The following is a 20,896-nucleotide window of genomic DNA, read 5'->3' as shown; positions in this document are numbered from 1 at the left end:
CAGGATTTTCTTTAGCGGGTGGGGGGAGGGGTGTATAAAAGGTTTCTACAATAAACTTGCGAACAAAGAAATACAAGTAATTTAAAGGGAATCTCAACAATTGTGCGTCGTAGGTAGGTAGTGGAAATACTACTTCTAACAACTCACCGCAGCACAAAGCCGCCTGAAGCCAACACCGCTACGTACTCTCCTCCTCCATCCCAATCTATTCAAAGCCCCCCTTTTTACTCCCTCCCAGAAAGTTCCCATTTCATTTAAATCTTTCTTTATGCCATCCTCCCACCCCAACCGCGGACGACCCGGTTTCCATTTAGCCCTTGACGGTTGGCCAAAAAGGACAATCTTAGGCAATCTGTCATCCTTCATCCACAGAACGTGCCCTAGCCATCTAAACCTTTCTCTCAATCTCAACCTTTTCGTACAGCCTACTGTTTGAGATACGGTCAGTCATCCGGGTACCGACAGAACAATCCGTGGACAATTTCTCTGGAAAGCATATAGCAAATCTTCATCCGCTTTTTGGTAGTGGAAATGGTCTTAATTTAATAAAAAAATATGGTGAGGGTTAAGGTTCCAATAAATTTGTTGAAATTAAAATGATGTAAACATTTTGATATAAAAACTAGTAAATTATAACCCCCCCCCCCACCATAAAAAATCTGCTCACCCTCTACAGAACAATATGATATTTAATATTTTCTGCATAATGTCTAGTCTTTGTACTTCTGACCACTATAGCGAGTGACTTAAGATTTGTATGGCAAAAAAATGGTCTTGAACCATCTTTTGGAGTTATGCATTCTTTGTGAATATTCGTACAGGTCGAACCAATTAGCGTGTCGCTTAACTACGTAGTATCGCCTAGTAATTAGACGGTAATGAAGAGTGGAAAATGAGGATTAAGATACAACTCGTATCCTTCAATGCATGCATCCAAGGCCGTATCCAGGAGGGGGGGGGTTACCCGGTTTGAACCCCCCTCCCCCCGAAATGTTTGTTTGTCTCGTAAAAACGTAACAAAAATGGACATAAACAAATTTTGTATGCGTTTTTTGAGGTTTTTTGTGTAACCCCCCCCCCACCCTAAAAAAATTAGTAAACCTCCCCCCCCGAACAAAAATCCTGGATGCGCTTCTGCAAGTATCTCATTGAATATTTTCAGTACTAAAGATTCACTGCTTTGTCCAAAAAAAAAGGTGAGAATTCGCGACATATTGGCTCAATCTTAGATTTAAAAGTTCGAAGATCAGGTGCGGAATCTAAACTCTGAGGGAGGAACACATTAAATGAACAAAGTGTCATTGAAGAATTGGAAAATCTGTCGGTCATGTCAGAAATAATGTAATCTAGTACTGAATATAAATAGCTCTTTTCCAATTAAGGTGGACATTGTCTTGGTCGTCTTGTGAGACAGTGGGGTAAGTTGATCGATATTTTTTTTGCCATTCATAGAATGCTAACAGTCACGTCCATAGCTTTCTCTGCACTTTCAAATATAATCTGGGAAACATCATCATTCTCCCTCTTTTCATTTAAAAGTTTTAGGGTTTTGCTTTTTTTTCTGGGCTTTTGGATATTTTTTCTGGGGCTGAAAATAAATGTAATGTTTTCAGTCTGAAGTAATCTGCTAGCTACAAGAGTTGTGTCAGTTATATCACTCAAATACTAAACAGTAATAATAAAATCAAAGGTTAAAATTGCGTACAGCAAGCAATTTGCTTTTTTCAATGAGTAACTGTCACGCCATGAAAACACAATTCTAAGAGCTTAAACTGTTTTAGGAATATACTTTCTGAATTGGGTACTTTCGCATTATCAGGGCCTCTCTAAAAAGTTGAGTTTGGTTAAAGCTAATGAAATAAAATAGGATGAATATGTAATAGTTTAGAAACAAATTTGGGCTATATATTTGCACATTGGGGGGGGATAAAGCAGTGCATATATTAAATACGGAACCTAACCTAACCTAGGTACATTCCCCCCCCCTAAAATCCAAAAAACCATAGTTTAATATCGTATACGCAATGATAACCTTTCTATCATTGCCTGCTCTACAACAGATAAGACGTCACAAAACGGGTTTTATCATTGCCAATCTATAGTGTTTAAGCCGAGAGGCCCTGATAATGCGAAAGTACCCTGAATCGCAACATACTTTCGTGACATTCAACCCAATGACCAATCTTGTACATGATAACTTAAAACACTTTTAAGGACAAAATTTCGTTTTGCTGATGCACTAAAAAACTTGCAACTTGTTTAATACCATCTACAGCATTCTTGACATATTGGCTTTTAGGGCTTTTGGAAATCGATAGGTTAAGAGCAAGATTTTGGTATCCACAGAGGCTGCTTCTTTTAGCAACTTTTTGAATCCCTGATACCGCAACTCGCATTTCAGAAATGTTGACACTGCATCTAGCGCAGCTTATGCCAACACAATTGTCAATGATTATCCCAATGTCTTCCATCAGCTTGATGATTAATACTGGATGATTAATCCAATATCTTCCATTAGCTTGGGCAAAGACTTGCCGGTACTGGTGCATTATGCGGACACTTTTATATATTGTACAAGGAAACCAGTCACTAAGAACCCGCCAAACAGGAAATTCTCAAGAGACCGATATACATAATTGACTTAAAAGCCGTGGTTTCTAAATGACTTACAATATATAAACGACTGTTTTTTGGGGTTTAAGGGGGAAAAGATACCTAGGTTAGGTTACGTATTTAATACACGGTATGCTTTACGCCCCCCCTAATGTGCAAATATATAGCCCAAATTTGTTTATAAACTATTATATATTCATCCTATTTTATTTTATTTCATTAACATTAACCAAACTTGACTTCTTTAGCAGTATATAGAAGTGTCCGCAAAATGCACCAGAACCAAAGTTTCACCTGTAGTGTTTGGTTCATGTTCTGTTATACTCTTAAAGTTCATCCCAGGAAGGCCCATAAATCCAACAGAGTCTTCTAAACTACTGCCGTAATAAACATACTGCAGAGAAAGACTAAGCTGTAAAATTGAGCTTCGTGGCTTCTTGTTTTTATAGTAGTGAAAGTTTCTTCCGCGCAAAATTGTATGAAGTCATTTGCCGTCGTCTTGCTAATATACCCCAGCCCCACAACTCCGTTAGGGGAGCGCAGGCCACCGCCCCCCCCACCTTGATCCGCCACTGGCTAATGATCATATAGTAGGCTATATTTAACGAACGGAATGTTGGTACTGTTGCACAACAGCGGCTATCGAGAAGAAGGCATGTTTGTGTAAATGAAGGCATGGATGTGTAAAGTATAGTGGAAGCGCGTTTTGGACTGAATCCCCCTTCGTCCCCCCCCCCCCATAAGGGCGCCCATGATCCTAGGTAAATTTTTAGATACAGATTTTTGAACTAGCTAAGAAAAAGACTTACATTATGAATCAGAATTTGATCCGGTACTTATACATTAGCTGGAACCCCCACGATATATTCTGCTAAAGGAAGCTAGTCAAACGGGTATCTGTCAACAGAGAATTAGATCGCAAACCATGGTTTGTCATCGCGTTTATTTTATTTAAACTATTGGTTTTGGGGGTTTAGGGGGGGGGGAAAGGTACCTAGGTTAGATTAGTTTAGGTTAGGTATTTAATATATGCTATGCTTTACCCCCCCCCCTGATGTGCAAATATATAGACCAAATTTATTTCTAAACTATTATATTTTCATCATATTTTGTTTTATTTCATTAGCATTAACCAAACTTGACTTCTCGCGTGGGAACCAGCTAATACATAAATACCTTTGATCCCGAATCAAAATATAACGTTCATTCCCGTCACAAACTTTACTCCATTGAACCCCATCCCATGCTTAAATATATATCCCAAATTTTTTTTATGTATGTACAAGGAATTTTTCATACGCTTATCGCCATTCACTTGCTACAAATTGGCAATGCCAATTTGTTGTTTGAGTCACATATGGAAAATTCATTGCGTATATACAATTTGGAGTATACTAATGACCATCAGAGGGGGGGGGATCGCAACTTTTTTCAAATTTTGTACATATTTCCACTTCCAAATTAGTTGGAATCAAAATCAGAGATGTACATTGGGGGCGGGGAGAGACTTCTACATAATGAAAAATCCCTTTTGTTTAGGGTATTTTCCTTGAAAAATACTTTTTCTTTATTTTCATTGAAAAAATGTAGGAATAAAACGATTTGACACCGCTTTAAAATCTAAGGAATACAATTTAACCGCTCTTACATTTTTGTGGATAACTGTTCAACATACAAAAAAAGTAAGCTGAAGCAAATGGCTAATCAAAGAACAGTAACAAACCCTGTTCATGGTCGCTTCTGAACTAAATTAGGACCTCTCTTCTTGAGAGTAAGACATAGTTGTAATCTAATAACAGGAATAGAACTGTTGGCCACGTATTCGTTGTCGGAAATTTTGTTGAACTTGAGACACTTCCGGACTTTCAATAACATGACTTTTAGCATGCGAGAGGGCGCATACTTTTCACCACCTAGTATACGTCTCAGAACGCCACAATTGCCACACACTTCCGCCACGCTTGGGACGCATGATTCCTGAAAGTGATTCGTGAACGTGGACGTCCCCTCCTTAGCATGGTACTCCTTCCAAAACAATGGTCAATCCAAACTCGTAGCCGGGTATTACTTCAATTTATATTGCGGTAGCCTGCTCATTTTGGCGAAAGAGAGAAAAGTGAGAGGAGACAGATCACTACTACAAATGCAAAAATTAGCGATTTTCCTGGTTTTACAGGGCAGGAGATCAAACCTCCATTTACCGGTTTTTCACCAAGGTGATTCCAATGGTGCACTTTTCATATCGATTTGCTGCCATGTTTAAGGATTTCAAGCCCCTTTTCTAAATTGTCAAAAATCTGTTTCAGTAATAAACTTTTATGTTTAAGATAAAACTATACAATAGTTATTATTTATGAAACATTTTTCTCTTTAGACAGTTTTTTTTTAGTATGCGTTTTTAAATTTTTCGGTTATTATAGGCAATAGTTCGCTCTATACTATGGTGCAACCATGATATAAATACATTTTGTTCTTAGAGAAAAACTAAAAGTTTGAAAGGGAGGTCCGGAGGGAAGAAGAAGAAGAAGAGAGAGAGAGGAGAGAGAAAGAGAGAGAGAGAGAGAGAGAGAGAGAGAAAGAACAGACTGAGGGAGAGAGAAAGAAAGAGAGAGAGGTGGTTACAGTTCACAAAATGCTTACACTAGCTTTAGATTTTTCTCTCTTCCTACGACTGGCAATGCAGGAAAAACTGCAAGAATAAGGCAGGATGCAAACCATAGTAGCTTTCTATTGGTCCCATATTTGTAATGACTCATTTGCGGAATGAAACAACAGCCAATGGCAATGAAGCTCAGGCAAATACGGTAGAAAAAGGATAGAACCTGAAATTGAATAAAAGCCTTACAGCTTTTTTCGCGTTTGCAATGGTTTGCATGGGTATTTCCCTTTTTTCCAATCGTTTAGTCAACAACGTTTGTCTGCTAAGTTATAGTTATTCTTACTAAAGTGATATTTACTTGCATGAAAACAGATAATACAATAACTTTTTCATAGAACACTATAAACACTATTATTGTTATAAAAATAAATACGTTATAGCTATTAATATTGTAGCAATGTTTATTTACTTGGGGTGAGAGGGGTTCAGTTTCCTTGGTCATGTTTAAAATTGTTTATGGTTTTTTTTTGTGCTCCATTAACTAAATAGTAGCAGTATTGCAGAGCGACACTACTGGTTTCGCACATACTTTATTTCCTGGATATTTTTCCTGAGCATGAGAATTGTGAAACAGGGCAGAAAAGTTGCAGTGAAGTTCGGGAAACTTCAAGTAGTTTCACAGAACAACAAAAAAATATACACCACTTTTTTTCCTCATGTTGTATATGGTGTCAAAACAAACAACTCACAAAAAAAAACAGCAAAACAAAACCTATTTTTTGTGGACAGGAGCAATAACGTTCTTTATCTTCCCCCAACGCAAAATTTGAAGTTGATATTTCACAGCTGGTAGCTCCATTTTGATATGCAAGAATTTTGACATAAGAACTAAAATTGAAGATGACAAAATCCAAAAATGATTGGTTTTGAAAATGAGAAAAAAACCTTATTGGAATATGAGTGAAACAGATTCTTGTGGTCTTTACATTCATAATTCTTGGTTTGGATAATTTTTTTTTGTGAATAAAGCACAGCCTAAATAAAAGTCATATCGTAAACTAACTATAAAATCGCTAAACTTATCTCATATGCAAAATTTATAAAATAGACGCCCATAGGGCGTCGATTTGACGCCCTATGGGCCAGCAATGGCCCTGAAGAATATTTATCCTTTCACAGGAGCCGTGGTTAATTCTTTATTAGGTTTGCAGCTATGTAACCATGATTTACAACTATGGTGACTCCAAAGGTGAAGTTTTGATCTCATCCCACCACCATTTTCGAGGAGTTTCAAGCTCTTTTTCAAAATTCTCAAAACTGTTTCTGCAACAAGTTTTTATTATTAAGATAAGCCTATGTAATAATTATCATTCCTGAGTCATCTTAAACTAAAAATTTTTCTCACCTGACAGTCTTCTTTCAAACCGTGTTTCGGTTACTAAGGATTGTAGTTTGTTCTTTACTGGGTTCAAGCTACTGCTGCAACCATGATTACAATGTTATATAACAATAAATTATTAATTTATAAGAAAATATTACTAATAAAACTGACTTTTTGTTAATACTATTCATGACAATCCAGTAATTTCACCATTCAACTCCTCAAAGGTCGTTATCTGGCCCTGAAAGGACCAGTTACAGACTAAACACATTGTTTTGGACTACAATTTGAGCACAAACATGCACTTCGCCGATTAAAAACTTACCAGTAACGTGGACCCAAACATAACAGCAAAAAAATCCTGGGAGGTCACATCTATGAGACTAAAATGACTTTTTCCGGGAATTCTAGCCAACACAAAACCCCAACTAACAACTGGGACTAAGGCATAAAATGTATACTGTAGAGGCGCTTTCTCAACTGGAAATGAAAAGGTACCCCATATAATGAACTTACAATATATTTGTTTTATATATATATATATATATATCAAATTTATATATAACGAAAAAAACAGTTTATGGATATATACCAGTCTACTATATCTTGGAATTGGGCAGGAGTGGGGATATCTAGAACGAGGTTATTCTTAGATAGAGACTAGGTGTACTTTAATATCTAACTTTGTAAAAAAAAAAAAAAAAAAAAAAAAAAAAAAAAAAAAAAAAACATAGGATATGTCACCTTTGGTTCAGAAAAAAACATCGGTTTCAACATTTATATAATAATACAACGAATGATTTAGGACAAGTTTGAGAATTGATATGAACGACAGAAAAGAGATATTCAAAGATGGTAGAGATATAATTAAATAATTTTGTACCAAAGCCGTCAGCTGTTAGAAATCTATAGAAAGTCTTCATATTAAAGAATATTGCCTTTCTAATTCAATCATCAATCATTTTATTAATACTAAAACACTATTACAAACGTAAAAAAGTTATTCGGCCCAAGATGCTTGGCTTTTTTTGGGCCATACAACACAATAATAAAGGGCTAAAAATACCACAAATAATAAGGAAAGGAAAGACTTACTTATTTCCTTACCACAAATAAGTAAGGAAAGACTCGTGCTAATAGTAACCGAAACTCTGATAACAATAAAAGCTCAGAAACTCTGAAACAGTTTTGAAAAGAATATTTGCATCTAGAGATTCATCTTTTAATTGGAGTTCCAAATATACAGTATTTATTAAAATTAAAAGTTACGAGCCTCGAAAGATTGGCTGATTTTTGAAAAAGGGGAAAATACACCAAAACTACAAGTGATATTAACAAAAATTATGGTATCAAATTTCGAATCAAAATTATGAATCAAATCATTGTTAAGGTTCCAAACCTCTATCGACAAAAATGTGAAGTATGTTGAGTAGTGTTGAAGTATCTCTCCTGAGTAGTGTTGTTGAAGATGTTGAAGAATGGTTTAGTACCAATGCCAATATCCTTGTTCTGTTGGACATTCTAGAACACTGTAATGGTAAGTTTTATTAGCTGTCAAAAACATCTGCTGCCTAAGTAGTGCTTTTTTTTGCGTCCTCCAAAATGTCTAAGAAGCTAATTCGAGGGTCCGGTTCCTGGAGCCCTAAGGGTCGATGAAGCTACTGCCAGAGCTCTGCTTTTGTACCTGAGTTTCTGATTGTATTGTGCTGTGCCTTCGTAAAATGTACAATTAACCGGTTGCTTCAGGGAACAGATTGAGCTCTTTTGTAAGTTTCAAATCAAACTAAGGTAGAGTGATTTCCTCTTCTATATGAGTTTCTGCAAACATCAGAAATGCTGATTTTTTATTACAGTATGTTAGTTATAACTGAACATTTACGGCATTTGTGGCTTTTTTTAATTTAATCTGTCTTAGAAGGGTATTGTTTTTAACTTATCTGTGAAGCCTTATTCCCCGTTCGTTATAAGATTTTTCGTCTTATTAGATTTTCTTTCATATTAGAGGGCCATACAACACAATAATAAAGCACTAAAAATACCACAAATAATACGCTAAATCAAACAATAAATAGGAAATAAAGACGAAGGAGAATAAACACTAGCATACAGTAAAAAAAAAAAGCTGGTAATAATTATAATAATAGCAATAAATAGAAACCAAAAAAGTAGAGAAACAGGAAAGACCAAGATGACATTACAACATGCAAAAAAAGAACAAGGACTTTAAAAGTTAGGAGGATTCCTGAATTTTTTTCTTTTTTTCCCCCTTCTTTCCCTTTTTAATAGTCTTTTTGAAATCTTCTTATAGTTTTCATCTTCGGGGCAACCAAGTTTTCTTCTTAATCGTTTTTTGTACATTAAGATTCCCTAAAATGGATTTTTTTTTTTAGTTCTAAGCCGATTAGAAATTTTTGTTTGGGCCCCTCGAGGTCCCATTTTGGGGGTCATAAGCATCAAACGTTTAAAAATAAGATAGGATAAAAATAGCTAAGAGAACATTTTTACAAAGTACATACAACCTTTGAATTTTAATTATTTAAAGAATAATTTTAATTTAATTATTAAAGATTAGTTATTATATAAAGTTATTATTAAAGATTAGTTATTATTATTGTGTTGTATGGCCCACAACAAGTTATTATAAAGATTAGTTTAATTATTAAAGATTTAATTATTAATTATTAGGATAATAATTTAATTATTAAAGAATTATTTAAAGAATAATAAGTCGGGGCGTTAATTATTCAAAGAATAATTTTCAAGGAATAGTTGCCAGGGGAGGGAGTCCACGGAGGAGGGAAATTTTCCATATCAAAATAAATTTGATATGCATATCTTTTTCCAACTCTTCGCATATAAAATCAAGATAAATTAACTAGGTAATTTATATAAACGTAGACTGTATCACTCATGCACTGACGCCATTGTCATCAGATTAGATAAGTTGGGAAGCCACTTGTTCTAGGGAGCCATGATGCAAGTCGTGCTCTGGACTTGGTAATTCACGCGCATATCCTCATTGAAATTTATTAACACGGGGTCAGAACTTGCGTTATTCGTACTTTGTATGATATGTTTACTCATCCAATCGTCATAATCAAATTACCTAACGGAACTATTACAAATGTAGTCATAACTGTCCGCCGTGGAGTAAGGCAAGGGGCCCTTACTTCCCCAATCGTGTTTAATAACTGTATTCTGGACGCTCAGTCCCAATCTCTTTCCTCTTGTATTTTTGAAGGTATAGATGTATCTCTTATTGCGTATACGGATGATGTCTTCAACCCCAGTTGTTCAGTACTGGCGTTTGAAGAAAATTTTTCATTTTTGAGTCGAGAATATAAAAAGATAAATCTCAAGTTTATAGCTGGAAAGTCAGTGGTCGTATTATTCAATTTGAGCCCAGTTCCCGAAGGATCTAAAATTGACCTTGATGGAGCGTCAGCTGCTCCTAAATCGGAAATGGAATATCTAGGGCTCCCACTTTTAAAGTAACCAGAAAGCATCTCATCCGTATTTGCAGCACCGGACGTGCAGTGCCTACGGCAGCATGGTATCTAACAAACTTGGTTTTAATCCCCGGCTACTAGCTAAACTGTAAAACACATGTGCGCTTCCAAATTTTCTGTACCTTGTGTCTTTTTAGCAACAGAAACAAAACAACTCTGGCAAATTTACTATCGGTATGTAAAGTATTACCTTGGCCTACCACCTTGGGCCATTACGAGATACGGTATTATAGACCCTAATGCTGCCATTGGCGGATGCATGGAAGTACATAATAAACGAGTCAATGGAAACCCAGCTTTTTAAATATATTACACTCCGTTTATCATAGTATTTAAAATGGGCATGAATAAATTAAATTAAATTCAAGTCAACATTGAAAAGATAAAAATGAATATGTCTTTTAAAAAAATTACAGAAAAAAACAATTCAACCGCACTGTAAACAACTCCAATTTCACCAAGAGCTCTAACTCGCCATAAAAATTATCCCAAACTATCCCATATAATTACATGCACCCATTGAATTATAATATTTATAATAAACAAAAAACAAACGCAATTTTTTGAAGAAATACAAACAATAAAAACAATCAGCCGAAGTGTAAGAAATTAACCTTTGAAGTGTAAGAACGGACAAAAAGAATTGAGAGGACAATTTGATACAGTAAATACAAACTGAATCTTCCCGCTTATGCACTAGAAATAATTGAAATAATAGTTCTTCTTTTTTTAATGTTTTCTTACGAGCTTTTTTGAACAAATTTCTAGGAAAACTTAAAAGAATTTCACTTTCCATTACGAACCAAAACTGCAGCCTGACGTAAGTTGATCGCTATCGCTTCGCAACCATGGCCGATCTTCAATCAGAGCATAGATTAGTTGCAATAACGGTTTATTGATTTTTCACTCTTATCAAGTGAAACGAGAATTCTTGAAGAAGAATTACTATTTGATCCCGTAACCTAAAAATGTCCAACTTTTGAAAAAAAAGAATTAAAAAGAATAAAAAAAAAATACTATATTGTTCCAAGTAAAAAGATAAAGGTAACACCCTTCCTGTTTACCTTCCCCAGATTTCTCCAGGTACCCATTTAAAGCTGGATGGACTCTGGCTGAGCTTACAGGGTCACAGCACTGACCCACGTCCCTAACCAAATAATTGGATACGCTAGGATTCGAACCCTCGCCCTATCGGACAAAGAATCCTATATCCAGCGCACCAGTAATGAACTATAACGTTAATGCTCCCAAGTAATGAACTATAACGTTTTGTATGTGTTTGACTATTGATGTCTAACTAGGTACAAGGCTTCACTTCCTAATTCTTAAAATAATTTGTATGTTCACTTAATTTTCAATTACTTTTCACTTTATGATAAAGCAAGGACTCTTATTAAGGAAACTAACCGATCTTCACTTAAACCCATGCTTGATTTGAAATCTCTCTATTTTCTGTCTTGTTCTTCTTTCATCTTTTAACAGTTGTACGGCCATCTTCCTGCTGCTCTATGTAATAATATATCTTTTGTTCCTGATCAATCGACTTATCATCTCCGCACTTCCAGCAATTTACAGATTCTTCATACTCCATCAATGAGGTCTGACTTAAACCCTCTGACAACTTGCAATAGGATTTGGAACACGCTCCCTGCGCCTGCACGAAGCTATCACTCATTTTATATATTCAAAAATTATGTTACAAATTTTCTAGCTAGTAGTTAAGTTTTTTCTAGGGTCTCTAGGTGTGGCTGTCTCTGGATTGAGTTGGATAGTTGTTTGAGTTGTTGAATTCATGCGTTATTCCATGCCTAGCTTGTCATTCTGGGGATTATTAAGGTGGGCGACTGGTTTTTTTTTTTGGGATTTGGTTTATATATTTTTTTTGTGTTGGTACTTTTTTCTCCCCTGTTCTTTCCCGGCTATGGAGTCTTATGGGGGAGATTTTGTTGAAGCAGTATTTTTTTTATGATTTTTATTGGTAAATAAAGAACTCAAAACTCAAAACTCACAACTCATTATATTTGTTAAATTCTGTTTATTAACATTTTTTATTTTTGTCGTCATTGTTTCCGTAGCATGCTCTCACAAGGTTAGCTTTCAGCGTATTCCTGACTAAATTTTCAGACCTGATTTATACAAATTAATATTTTACAACAAACAATACCAGTTTTGAAGCCTCGTCATATTCTTTTCATATCGAAACTTAACCTCTGAGCTAAGATTAACACGGGAAAGACTAGACATAAAACTCCACAAAAAGTAAACAGTCCAACAAGATAACTGTGTCACCATACGAATTATTACGGCAACATTCCACACGCGGTTACACGAAGTTAACACATTTTTTTAGCATTAATTTACAAACCATTTTAAAAATCATTTTATTTTCGACCACTCTTTTAGCCAGCCAAGTTGATGTTGAAGTCTAGGACGTACCCAAGAGGTCCTCAGGACCCACAACCCTTCAAATCCCGAAAGTTCCCGAAATTTTGAGAAACGTGTACTGGTGGTAAGAAAAAAACAAGACATACAAAACAAAACGGGCTCTCAACAACCCATGCTGCCCAATATATTCTAAACAAATACTTTTATATGTTGAAGTAGCATTTGCTAAATAAGAATTCTGTATTTTTTATGGCAAGCTCTAGTTAGCTTTTTACTATTCCAACGAATAACTGCATTCAAAATGGCGTCAACTCACGAAAATTTAGGGAAGGAGGGAATGCATTTTCTTAAATATAGGGGGGGGGGGGTCAATTTTTAGTTTTTCCATCTTTGTCATAAAAATGCTAAAAAAAAAGGCATATTCAATGAAAATGAGAATGCAAATGAAAATGAAATGCAAAAGAGGTATTTTCCAAAATATAGAGAGGGAGGATATGTCCCTTGCCCCCTCTCCTAGTTGACACCACTGCGCGTTCTATCAAATGAAAGTAAAATTATGAAATGAGAAGCCAATAGTTTCACTTTTTTTGGAATTCCCAGTACGGTACCTAGCAGCAGATTATGTCAAAGGGCTAATAACCATAGATAAAAGTAAGAAAACTGAGGGCTGGAAGAGGGCTGAGTTACTAGTAATATCATGTTTACATAGTGAGGGAAGGGGGCATAAGAGAAATATTAGAATTCAGGAATCAAGTAGCCCATAAAAGCCTAATGGTAAAAAATATAAAATTATTTTAAACTATTTTTAAAAAGTATTGAAAAAATATATAAAAATAAAAGTAGGAGCCTTGATTAAAATAAATAAATTCCTGGATAATTAAGGAACATGGTTACGTTTCTACTATCGACAGAGAAAGGTGAAATTTACGAAGAGGAAGAAGATAGAGGAAGAGAGAAAACTAAAAATAAAAAGAGAAAGGGGAGGAATAAAGAGTGTTAAAACCAGTTTGGTCTTGGGACATGCTAATATAATAATCTCATATTGAGGACAGGGCCGAATTTAAAGCTTTGACAGTTCTAGACCAAAGCGTTTTTTCCAATCCGTTTTTGGGGAGATTTTCAGGAAATACCTAAGAATTTGGGGATAGTGGAAGCACTAAACAGAACACAACTGATGAACCAAAAGTAATGAAAGAGAGAAGTGATATCGAACACTCAGCTGCCATTCTTGGGAGACATCTGAAAGTTTATAAGTGGCCACGGAATTCCAGTGTTGTTTAAATCAGTTTTCTGTGAAAAGGCATCGCGGCAGTAGAGTGCACCTGGCATTTTGACGATAAATCACACCAGTCTAGTTTTTGTTGAGAAAAAAATGTGTCAAAGGTAATTTATTGCGCCCCTGGCATTGCACAGCCCTAGGCCCGGGTCTAGTGGGCCTATTCATCAATCCAGGTCTGATTGAGGATTAATATGCATAAATAATTTATTAATATTCATTAGGCTAAAACCACCTGCTTAACAAATTTTAAGCAAATAATCTAATTTATATACAATCTACTTACAAAACAAATAAAGTGCTTGAATAACTCCAAAAGCTAGGAATGTTAGTTGAACGTTACGGTTTGGAGTCATCTTGACATTGCCCAAAATTATACAATGAAGAGTATAAGCTATCCATCCAATAAATCCAAGAGTGGCCACACAATAAAGCCACAAACTATCATAGCGATGGTAGTAATCAATACCCGAACTGGATATCAGATGAAGCTCTTCGCCAGCTTCGATCTATAATAATAAAAAAAACATTAATAATGGCAAGTAGGGCAATTAATGCATAAATGAAAATAAGTCATTCCGCACAAATGAGATAGCAACCCTTAAGGCCCCCACTGAATAAACCAAAACAAAACTTGCCAATTGCTTCTAATAGTAAAGATCAAAAGCCAAATAAGAGATCTATAACTAGAGTCAAAATCGGTACTATGCATGATTACCCTTAAGAGGGTGAGGGGGGGTACTTCGAAAAGCAAAGCTACTAAAAGAGCCAGTATCATCGAAAAGAAGTTGTAAGGGCCACGAGATAAACGAAAATTGGGATATTTTAGGCAAAACTTTTTTTTGACGACTCCAACCCCTCCCCTGACTAAAAAGAACACATAAACACAGATGCCACATTTTATTAAGTTTTAACGTTTGAGAAAAAACTAGAAATTACAAAAATAAAAAAGATTTTCAGTCAGTTGGAAAGACGAAGCGAAAAGACAAAGCAGATATTTCGCAAAGATCTTCGCAAAGCCGTCCTCAATGCTCAAATACAAAGAAAGAAAGAAAAAAACACTTGCGGGTTTGAAGTCTCTCTTATTCACATTAGCATCACAAATCCATAGTTTAAATACACGATCTTCATCAGACATTTACATACCCCCGACACCGACAGCTAGGTCGGAATTTTCTCCTAGAATTGCTTGTGCTAGGGAGTGGAATGCACTTCCGCAAGAGCTGAAATCATATAGGTCTCTCGACTCCTTTAAAAAGAATGTAAAAAAATATATAAAAGATTAAAAATTTATTTACTAGATTTATTTTATTATTATTATGTTTAGAATTTTTTGATATTATTATTATTTATTATATTTTAGTTTGATAATTCAAGGGGTGTGAGCGGAGGAGAAGTTGTGTTAAATTTATTGGTATTTGATGGCGGTTCGGGGTGGAAATTGGAGAGAAGAGGAGGCCATGCTATATTTAGAGTGTGCAATTATTACAGGCCCAAACGTGCATCAATGCACAAGGAATTGAGTTAAGTGTATTTTTATATATATTTTTTTTGAATTAAAACCCATATTGAACTTGAACTTGAACAATTCAAAAGTTTAGTGTTTTTTTTGTTAAGAAGACCGAGTCGCTTCAATTAGGAATAAAAAAAATTAAAAGGTGTTATTAGGTTACAAGACGAAAGACTGAGTGGATGTTTTTGATTACTCAGGGAGTATTTTTGTTAAAGACGGGGAAGCAGTGAAGATATGGAAAGTAGAATAGTCTAGGAGTAGTGTTTACCAATGACAAAAGTTTTGAAAATAAGTTTTTGATCTAGAACTAGGATACAAAAGAAGACGGTAAGGAGAGTGGTCATGCATGGCTCTGAAATATGAGCATTTTAAAAGATTGACAAAGCTTTACTGGAAGTTTTCCAGAGGATTTATTTCAGGAAAGTTTCCGGTGCTCATTTGAATGACCACGCATCAAACAATAAGCTTTACGAATGATAGAGTTGGCATCTTTTTCTAGGACTAACCAGATAAGATTTTCAACTAGGACGAACCTAGGATAACTCAGACAACTAGGACTAAACTAGGACTAGGACTAACCAGATAAGATTTACACATGAAAGGTGGTAGGCTAACAAATATTTCACAGATCGGTAATCACTCCGAGGCTTAACGGATAACAGGACCTCCTTGAGAAGGGTTCTAGGAGGTCATAGGAAAAGAGTGAAAAAGAAGCAAAAATTTCAGGAGAGGGAATGAAAAAAGAAGCTCTGCAAATACTGGGGTACGGTGTCAGGGGCGTGCACGGCCTCAGGGGCATGCATGGCCTCAGAGGCAAGAAAAGCTTCGGGCGACATGGTGCTACGACGAGTTCGATGAGGGGTATGTTTGACCTCAGGGATGTTCATCACCTCAGGTGACGTGGTGCTACGATGAATTGTCAGTAATAGTAGCATTATTTTTTTTTTTATCAAAACTTTAAAAAATTATCCAGCCATTTTAAGAATTTCAGTGAAATTTTCTTAGTTCTTTTTTCAAAACAACAAAAGAAGCAAAATTTTCAGCCAATGAACAAAAGGGGAAAAGAGAAAAGAAATATCAGAAAAAACCGTCAGCAAACGGTAGAGTAAAAGAAGAACGTTTAAAAAAGTAATAACCAAGAAACAGAAATGTTACAAAAACAGCAGATCCTTTCCCCTAAACAGAAATGTTACAGAAACAGCAGATCCTTTCCCCTAAACATATTGTTTTTTTCAGTTACTATTTTTGGTTTTCTCTTTGGATTTTTTTTCACCTTGCCCGCACTGAAGACCGTTTCGTGGAGGTCTTTTTTTTTTTTTTCACAAGATAAGTCTTTCCTGCCTGTTTTGTTTGTTTGGTTATTACGTCTAGCTAGTATGGTCACATAACTAATTTAGTTATTGATATGTTATATTGTATTTATACTTATTATTATATTAGTTATCTTTTAGCTAATTTAGCTTTTTTAACTATAGTGATTTTTCAATCACACTGTACGTATTCATTAGTTAGACAAGAAAACACATTTATAGTGTTTTTTAAGAAAATTTGGCTTAGAAAACCCTAAGGCGTTCAAGAGAAACTGAGATAACAACTGCAAATTTTGAGACAGGATAATTGAGACTTTAGGAGACAAAAAACTCATAGATGTGAAGTGAAAAATGCAAAACTTACAGCTTGCTCATAAAATCCTCTATCGATTAAATTCTGGACATCTGTCACAGCATAATGAGAGTCAGCAAGTGGCAGATAGGCGCTGAAAGTAAACGAATAAGTTGTTGCTTTCTTTTTTTCTTCTAAAGACTTGAATTGTTCATACATTTGTTCGGCATTGCCAAGCATAGCTTCAGCGCGATACTTCATATCGTCAATCAAATGTTCAGCTCGTAAAAATCCCTGAAAAAGTGAAAAATAAAAGCATTTTTTTCACACCAATGTTTGTTGCTCCGCTGATTACTTGATCATTAGGGTGCTGCTAACGTTTCCATTCGTTACTGAGATGGTGTTCATTATTAATTTGATTAATTTAAAAAAAAAATTTCCGAAAAATACTTTTTTGAAATAAAATTAATGGCAATTTTAAATTTAAGAACAGCAGAATGATACAAATACCTGTTAAAATTCAAAATAAAAACGACCAGAAATTACTATTAAAGAATAAATGAAACCCAAAACGAACAGAAATTAAATAAACAATCATAGGAAAAAACATAAGAACCATATATGCCCCCAGGGTATAACTAATAACCCTTACCCTGAAGACCTTGGGGGGTCTTGTCCTGAATAACCCGTATAAAGTAATAATTTTATACAAGTATCCTTCCATAAGACCCATGAATTCCCCCAGGGCATAACTTACAACGCCTGCCCCCAGACCCTGTGGGTTTTGTTAACACCGAAGTTTTTGTTATATGATCTTTGAACTATTTTTAACGAAATGGCTATCTCGAAATTTTTATCGGATGCATTTGGGAAAAAGGGGTTTTGAGGGGAGGGGGGAGCTGGTTACCCTCCGATAGAGGGGCTAGTTGCCCTCTGATCTTTTTTCACTCTGAGAAAATGAACTACAACTTTTAATTTCCATTCAAATGAACCCTCTCTGAAGTTTATAAAAACATACATTCCACAAGAACCATATATGTCCCTGAAGCGATGCTTGCAGTACCTTCCCTGGCCCTGGGGGGTTGTGTTGACACAGGAGTTTTTCTTATCTGACCTTTGAACTATTTTGAACGACATGACCATATGTAAAGGAGTTTTTGTTACATGATCATTGAATTTTAACCAAATTGCAACCTCAAATTTTTTTATCAGATGTATTTTAGGGGAAAGGGCTTGGGCGGGGGGGGGGGCAGTTGCCCTCTGATCACTTTTGACTTATTAAGAAGGGCACTAGAACTCTCGATTTACAATTGAATGAGCCCCCTTTGAAGTTTATACGACGACCCCTTCTATATGTAGTGCCTCTGGGAAAAAAAATAAATGGAGTGTGAAGGGAGGCTAGCTGCCCTCCAATCACTTTGACTCTTAAAAAGTGAATTACAACTATCGATTTTCAATCAAATCAGCCCTCTCTGAAGTTTATAAGAGCATTCCTTCCATAAGAACCATATATGCCCCAAGGGCATAACTAATAACCCTTACCCTGAAGACCTTGGGGGGTCTTGTCCTGAATAACCCGTATAAAATAATAATTTTATACGAGCATCCCCTCTATAAGAACCATATATGCCCCCAGGGCATATTACAACGCCTACCCCTAGATCCTTGGGAGATTGTGTCGACACCGGAATTTTTGTTATCTGATCTTTAAACTATTTTTAACAAAATAGCTATCTCAAAATTTTTATCAGATGTATTTGGGAAAAAGGGGTTTTGGGGGGGGGGGGGGAGCTGGTTACCCTCCGATATCTTATGACGCTTAAAAAGTGAACTAGAAGTTTCAATTTTCATTAATATGAGCCCTCTTTGAAGTTTATACGAACATTCCTTCCATAAGAACCATATATGCCCCCAGGGCATAACTTATAACCCTTGCCCTGAAGACTGTGGGGGGAGTGTCCTACTCAAACATATAATTTCCAGACCTTTCAACTACGTTTAACAAAATGGCTATACCAAAATTTTGATTGGATGTGTTTGGGGAAATGGTGGGCGTGGAAGGGATGTTAGTTGCCTTCCAATCACTTTCGACTATTAAAAAGGAACTAGCCGTTCAAATTTCCAATCAAATAAGCCCTTTCTGAAGTTTCTACGACAACGCTTTCTATAAAGACCTTATATGCCCCCAGGGCATAACTGACAACCCTTGCCCTGAGGGGGGAGGGGTTGTTATCCTCAAAGATCTAATTTTATGAATTTTCAACTACGTTGAATAAAATGGCAATCTGATAATTTTGATTGGATGTGTTTGGGGAAACGGTGGGCGGGAGAGGGGGGTTAGTTGCCCTCCAATCACTTTCGAGTATTAAAAAGGGGACTAGTCCTTTGAATTTTTAATCGAATGAGCCCATTTTGAAGTTTCTACGACAAAGATTTCTATAAAAACCTTATATGCCCCCAGGACATAACTTACAACCCTTGCCCTGAGGGCTGTGGGGTAGTGTCCCCCTCAAAAACATAGTTTCTATTTGGAAATTAATTACGCGGAATAAAATGGCTATCTCAAAATTTTGATTGGATGTGTTTGGGGAACTGGTGGGTGTGGAAGGGGTGTTAGTTGCCTTCCAATCACTTTTGACCCTTAAAAAGGGCACTAGAACCCTCGATTTCCAATCGAATGAGCCCCCTTTGAAGTTTCTACCCCTTCCATATGAAGTGCCTCTGGGAAAAAAATAATAATAAATAATAAATAATAATAAAATATTGTAGCCGTATGGCCTTTACTATAGGCAACGCTATAGCGTTGCCTCTGATTATTAGACAAATCTATCGAAAAATTACTAAATGTAAAAAAAAGTATTATTAAATTTATCGACTAACATTAATATTAACAATTACCATTAATTAATAATTCATTAAATTAATTACTACAACTGTTACTACTAACAACTCACTTCAAAAACAAGCTGCTTGAGGTCAACACAGCTACGCACGCTCCTACTTAATCCCAAACTATTCAAAGCCTCTCTTTTTACACCCTTCCCAGAAATTAGAACTTATTGGAAGGGTGTAAAGAAGGGTTTTGAGTAGATTGGGATGGAGGAGGAACTACCCGAGCTGTGTTCACTTCAAGCAGCTTGTTTTTGCAGTGAATTGTTAGTAGTATCAGTAGTAGTAGTCAATTTAATGAATTATTAATTAATTGTAATTGTTAATATTAATTGATAAATTGAATAGTATTTTTTTCTTTACGATACCGCCATACCACTCTGACAGAGTGGTATGGCGGAACTGCACGTTCACCCGTGTTAGCGAAGCTTGCGTTAGCGTGTTAGCGAAGCTGAAACTTCCATTATCGTCATAAGCTCACATACCCAGTGAACAATACGTCACAAATCATAGAGCATACATCAAATTCTGAGATCACCTTTGCTTGTTAAAAGTAAAGCAATGGTTTAGAATATAAATCCTGGTTATGGAATCTAGCAGGGACCTTCCGAGACAGGATGAAAAATCAGTCACTAACTTAATACCTTCATTTGATTTCTTGCTCATTTTGACAAGGGCCTTACTTTTAAATCACCAATAAAAAAAAAACGGTCCGGTCCACGTCCGGGAGCCTTTCTCAACGGAAAAAATAGAAAATGAAACAAAAAATGTTCTTTTAAAAAAACTTAAATTAAATCAAAATAAAACATACTAAACACATAAAGAGAAAAAAAACAAAAGAAAAAATATTAATAAATAAGAAACAAATCTCACATATTGAATAAACACTTCCATGTACTGGCGTATAAACAAAATCGAATGTCTATAATGATTCAAACTCGCCTCCTCACAGTATATAAATGGAAATTTATCAAAAAATAAAGAATATATTTGTACTTGAACCAAAACAATAAAGGTCAGCTAACCCCCGGCCCATAACCCCTAATTAAATCTCACAAGTTCATTAACCAATTTTTGAATTATGAATTGAACAGATTCGTTCGCTTGCAAGCTTAGCAGAAGTTCGTTT

The 20,896-nt window shown here is 35.7% G+C and overlaps 1 protein-coding gene across 1 annotated transcript in view; it reads right to left on the bottom strand.

Annotated features, from left to right (window-relative positions):
- PIG-N (Phosphatidylinositol glycan anchor biosynthesis class N) overlaps positions 1-20,896 on the bottom strand; it is an 85,217-nt gene that overhangs the window by 22,383 nt on the left and 41,938 nt on the right. The window contains exons 7-10 of the mRNA XM_089097931.1: positions 16,951-17,172; positions 14,050-14,272; positions 6,919-7,073; positions 5,254-5,435 (exon numbers count right to left, since the gene is read on the bottom strand). Of these exons, the coding sequence (XP_088954057.1) occupies positions 5,254-5,435; positions 6,919-7,073; positions 14,050-14,272; positions 16,951-17,172 (782 nt within the window). The remainder of the gene's footprint in view (positions 1-5,253; positions 5,436-6,918; positions 7,074-14,049; positions 14,273-16,950; positions 17,173-20,896) is intronic.

The sequence above is a fragment of the Artemia sp. Qi Xiang Cuo genome, chromosome 12 (assembly GCF_049724085.1).
Source record: "Artemia sp. Qi Xiang Cuo chromosome 12, ASM4972408v1, whole genome shotgun sequence".
In the NCBI taxonomy this organism is placed as follows: Eukaryota; Metazoa; Arthropoda; class Branchiopoda; order Anostraca; family Artemiidae; genus Artemia; species Artemia sp. Qi Xiang Cuo.
Note: the sequence above shows the minus strand (reverse complement) of the source record. Positions and strands in the feature narration are given on the sequence as shown.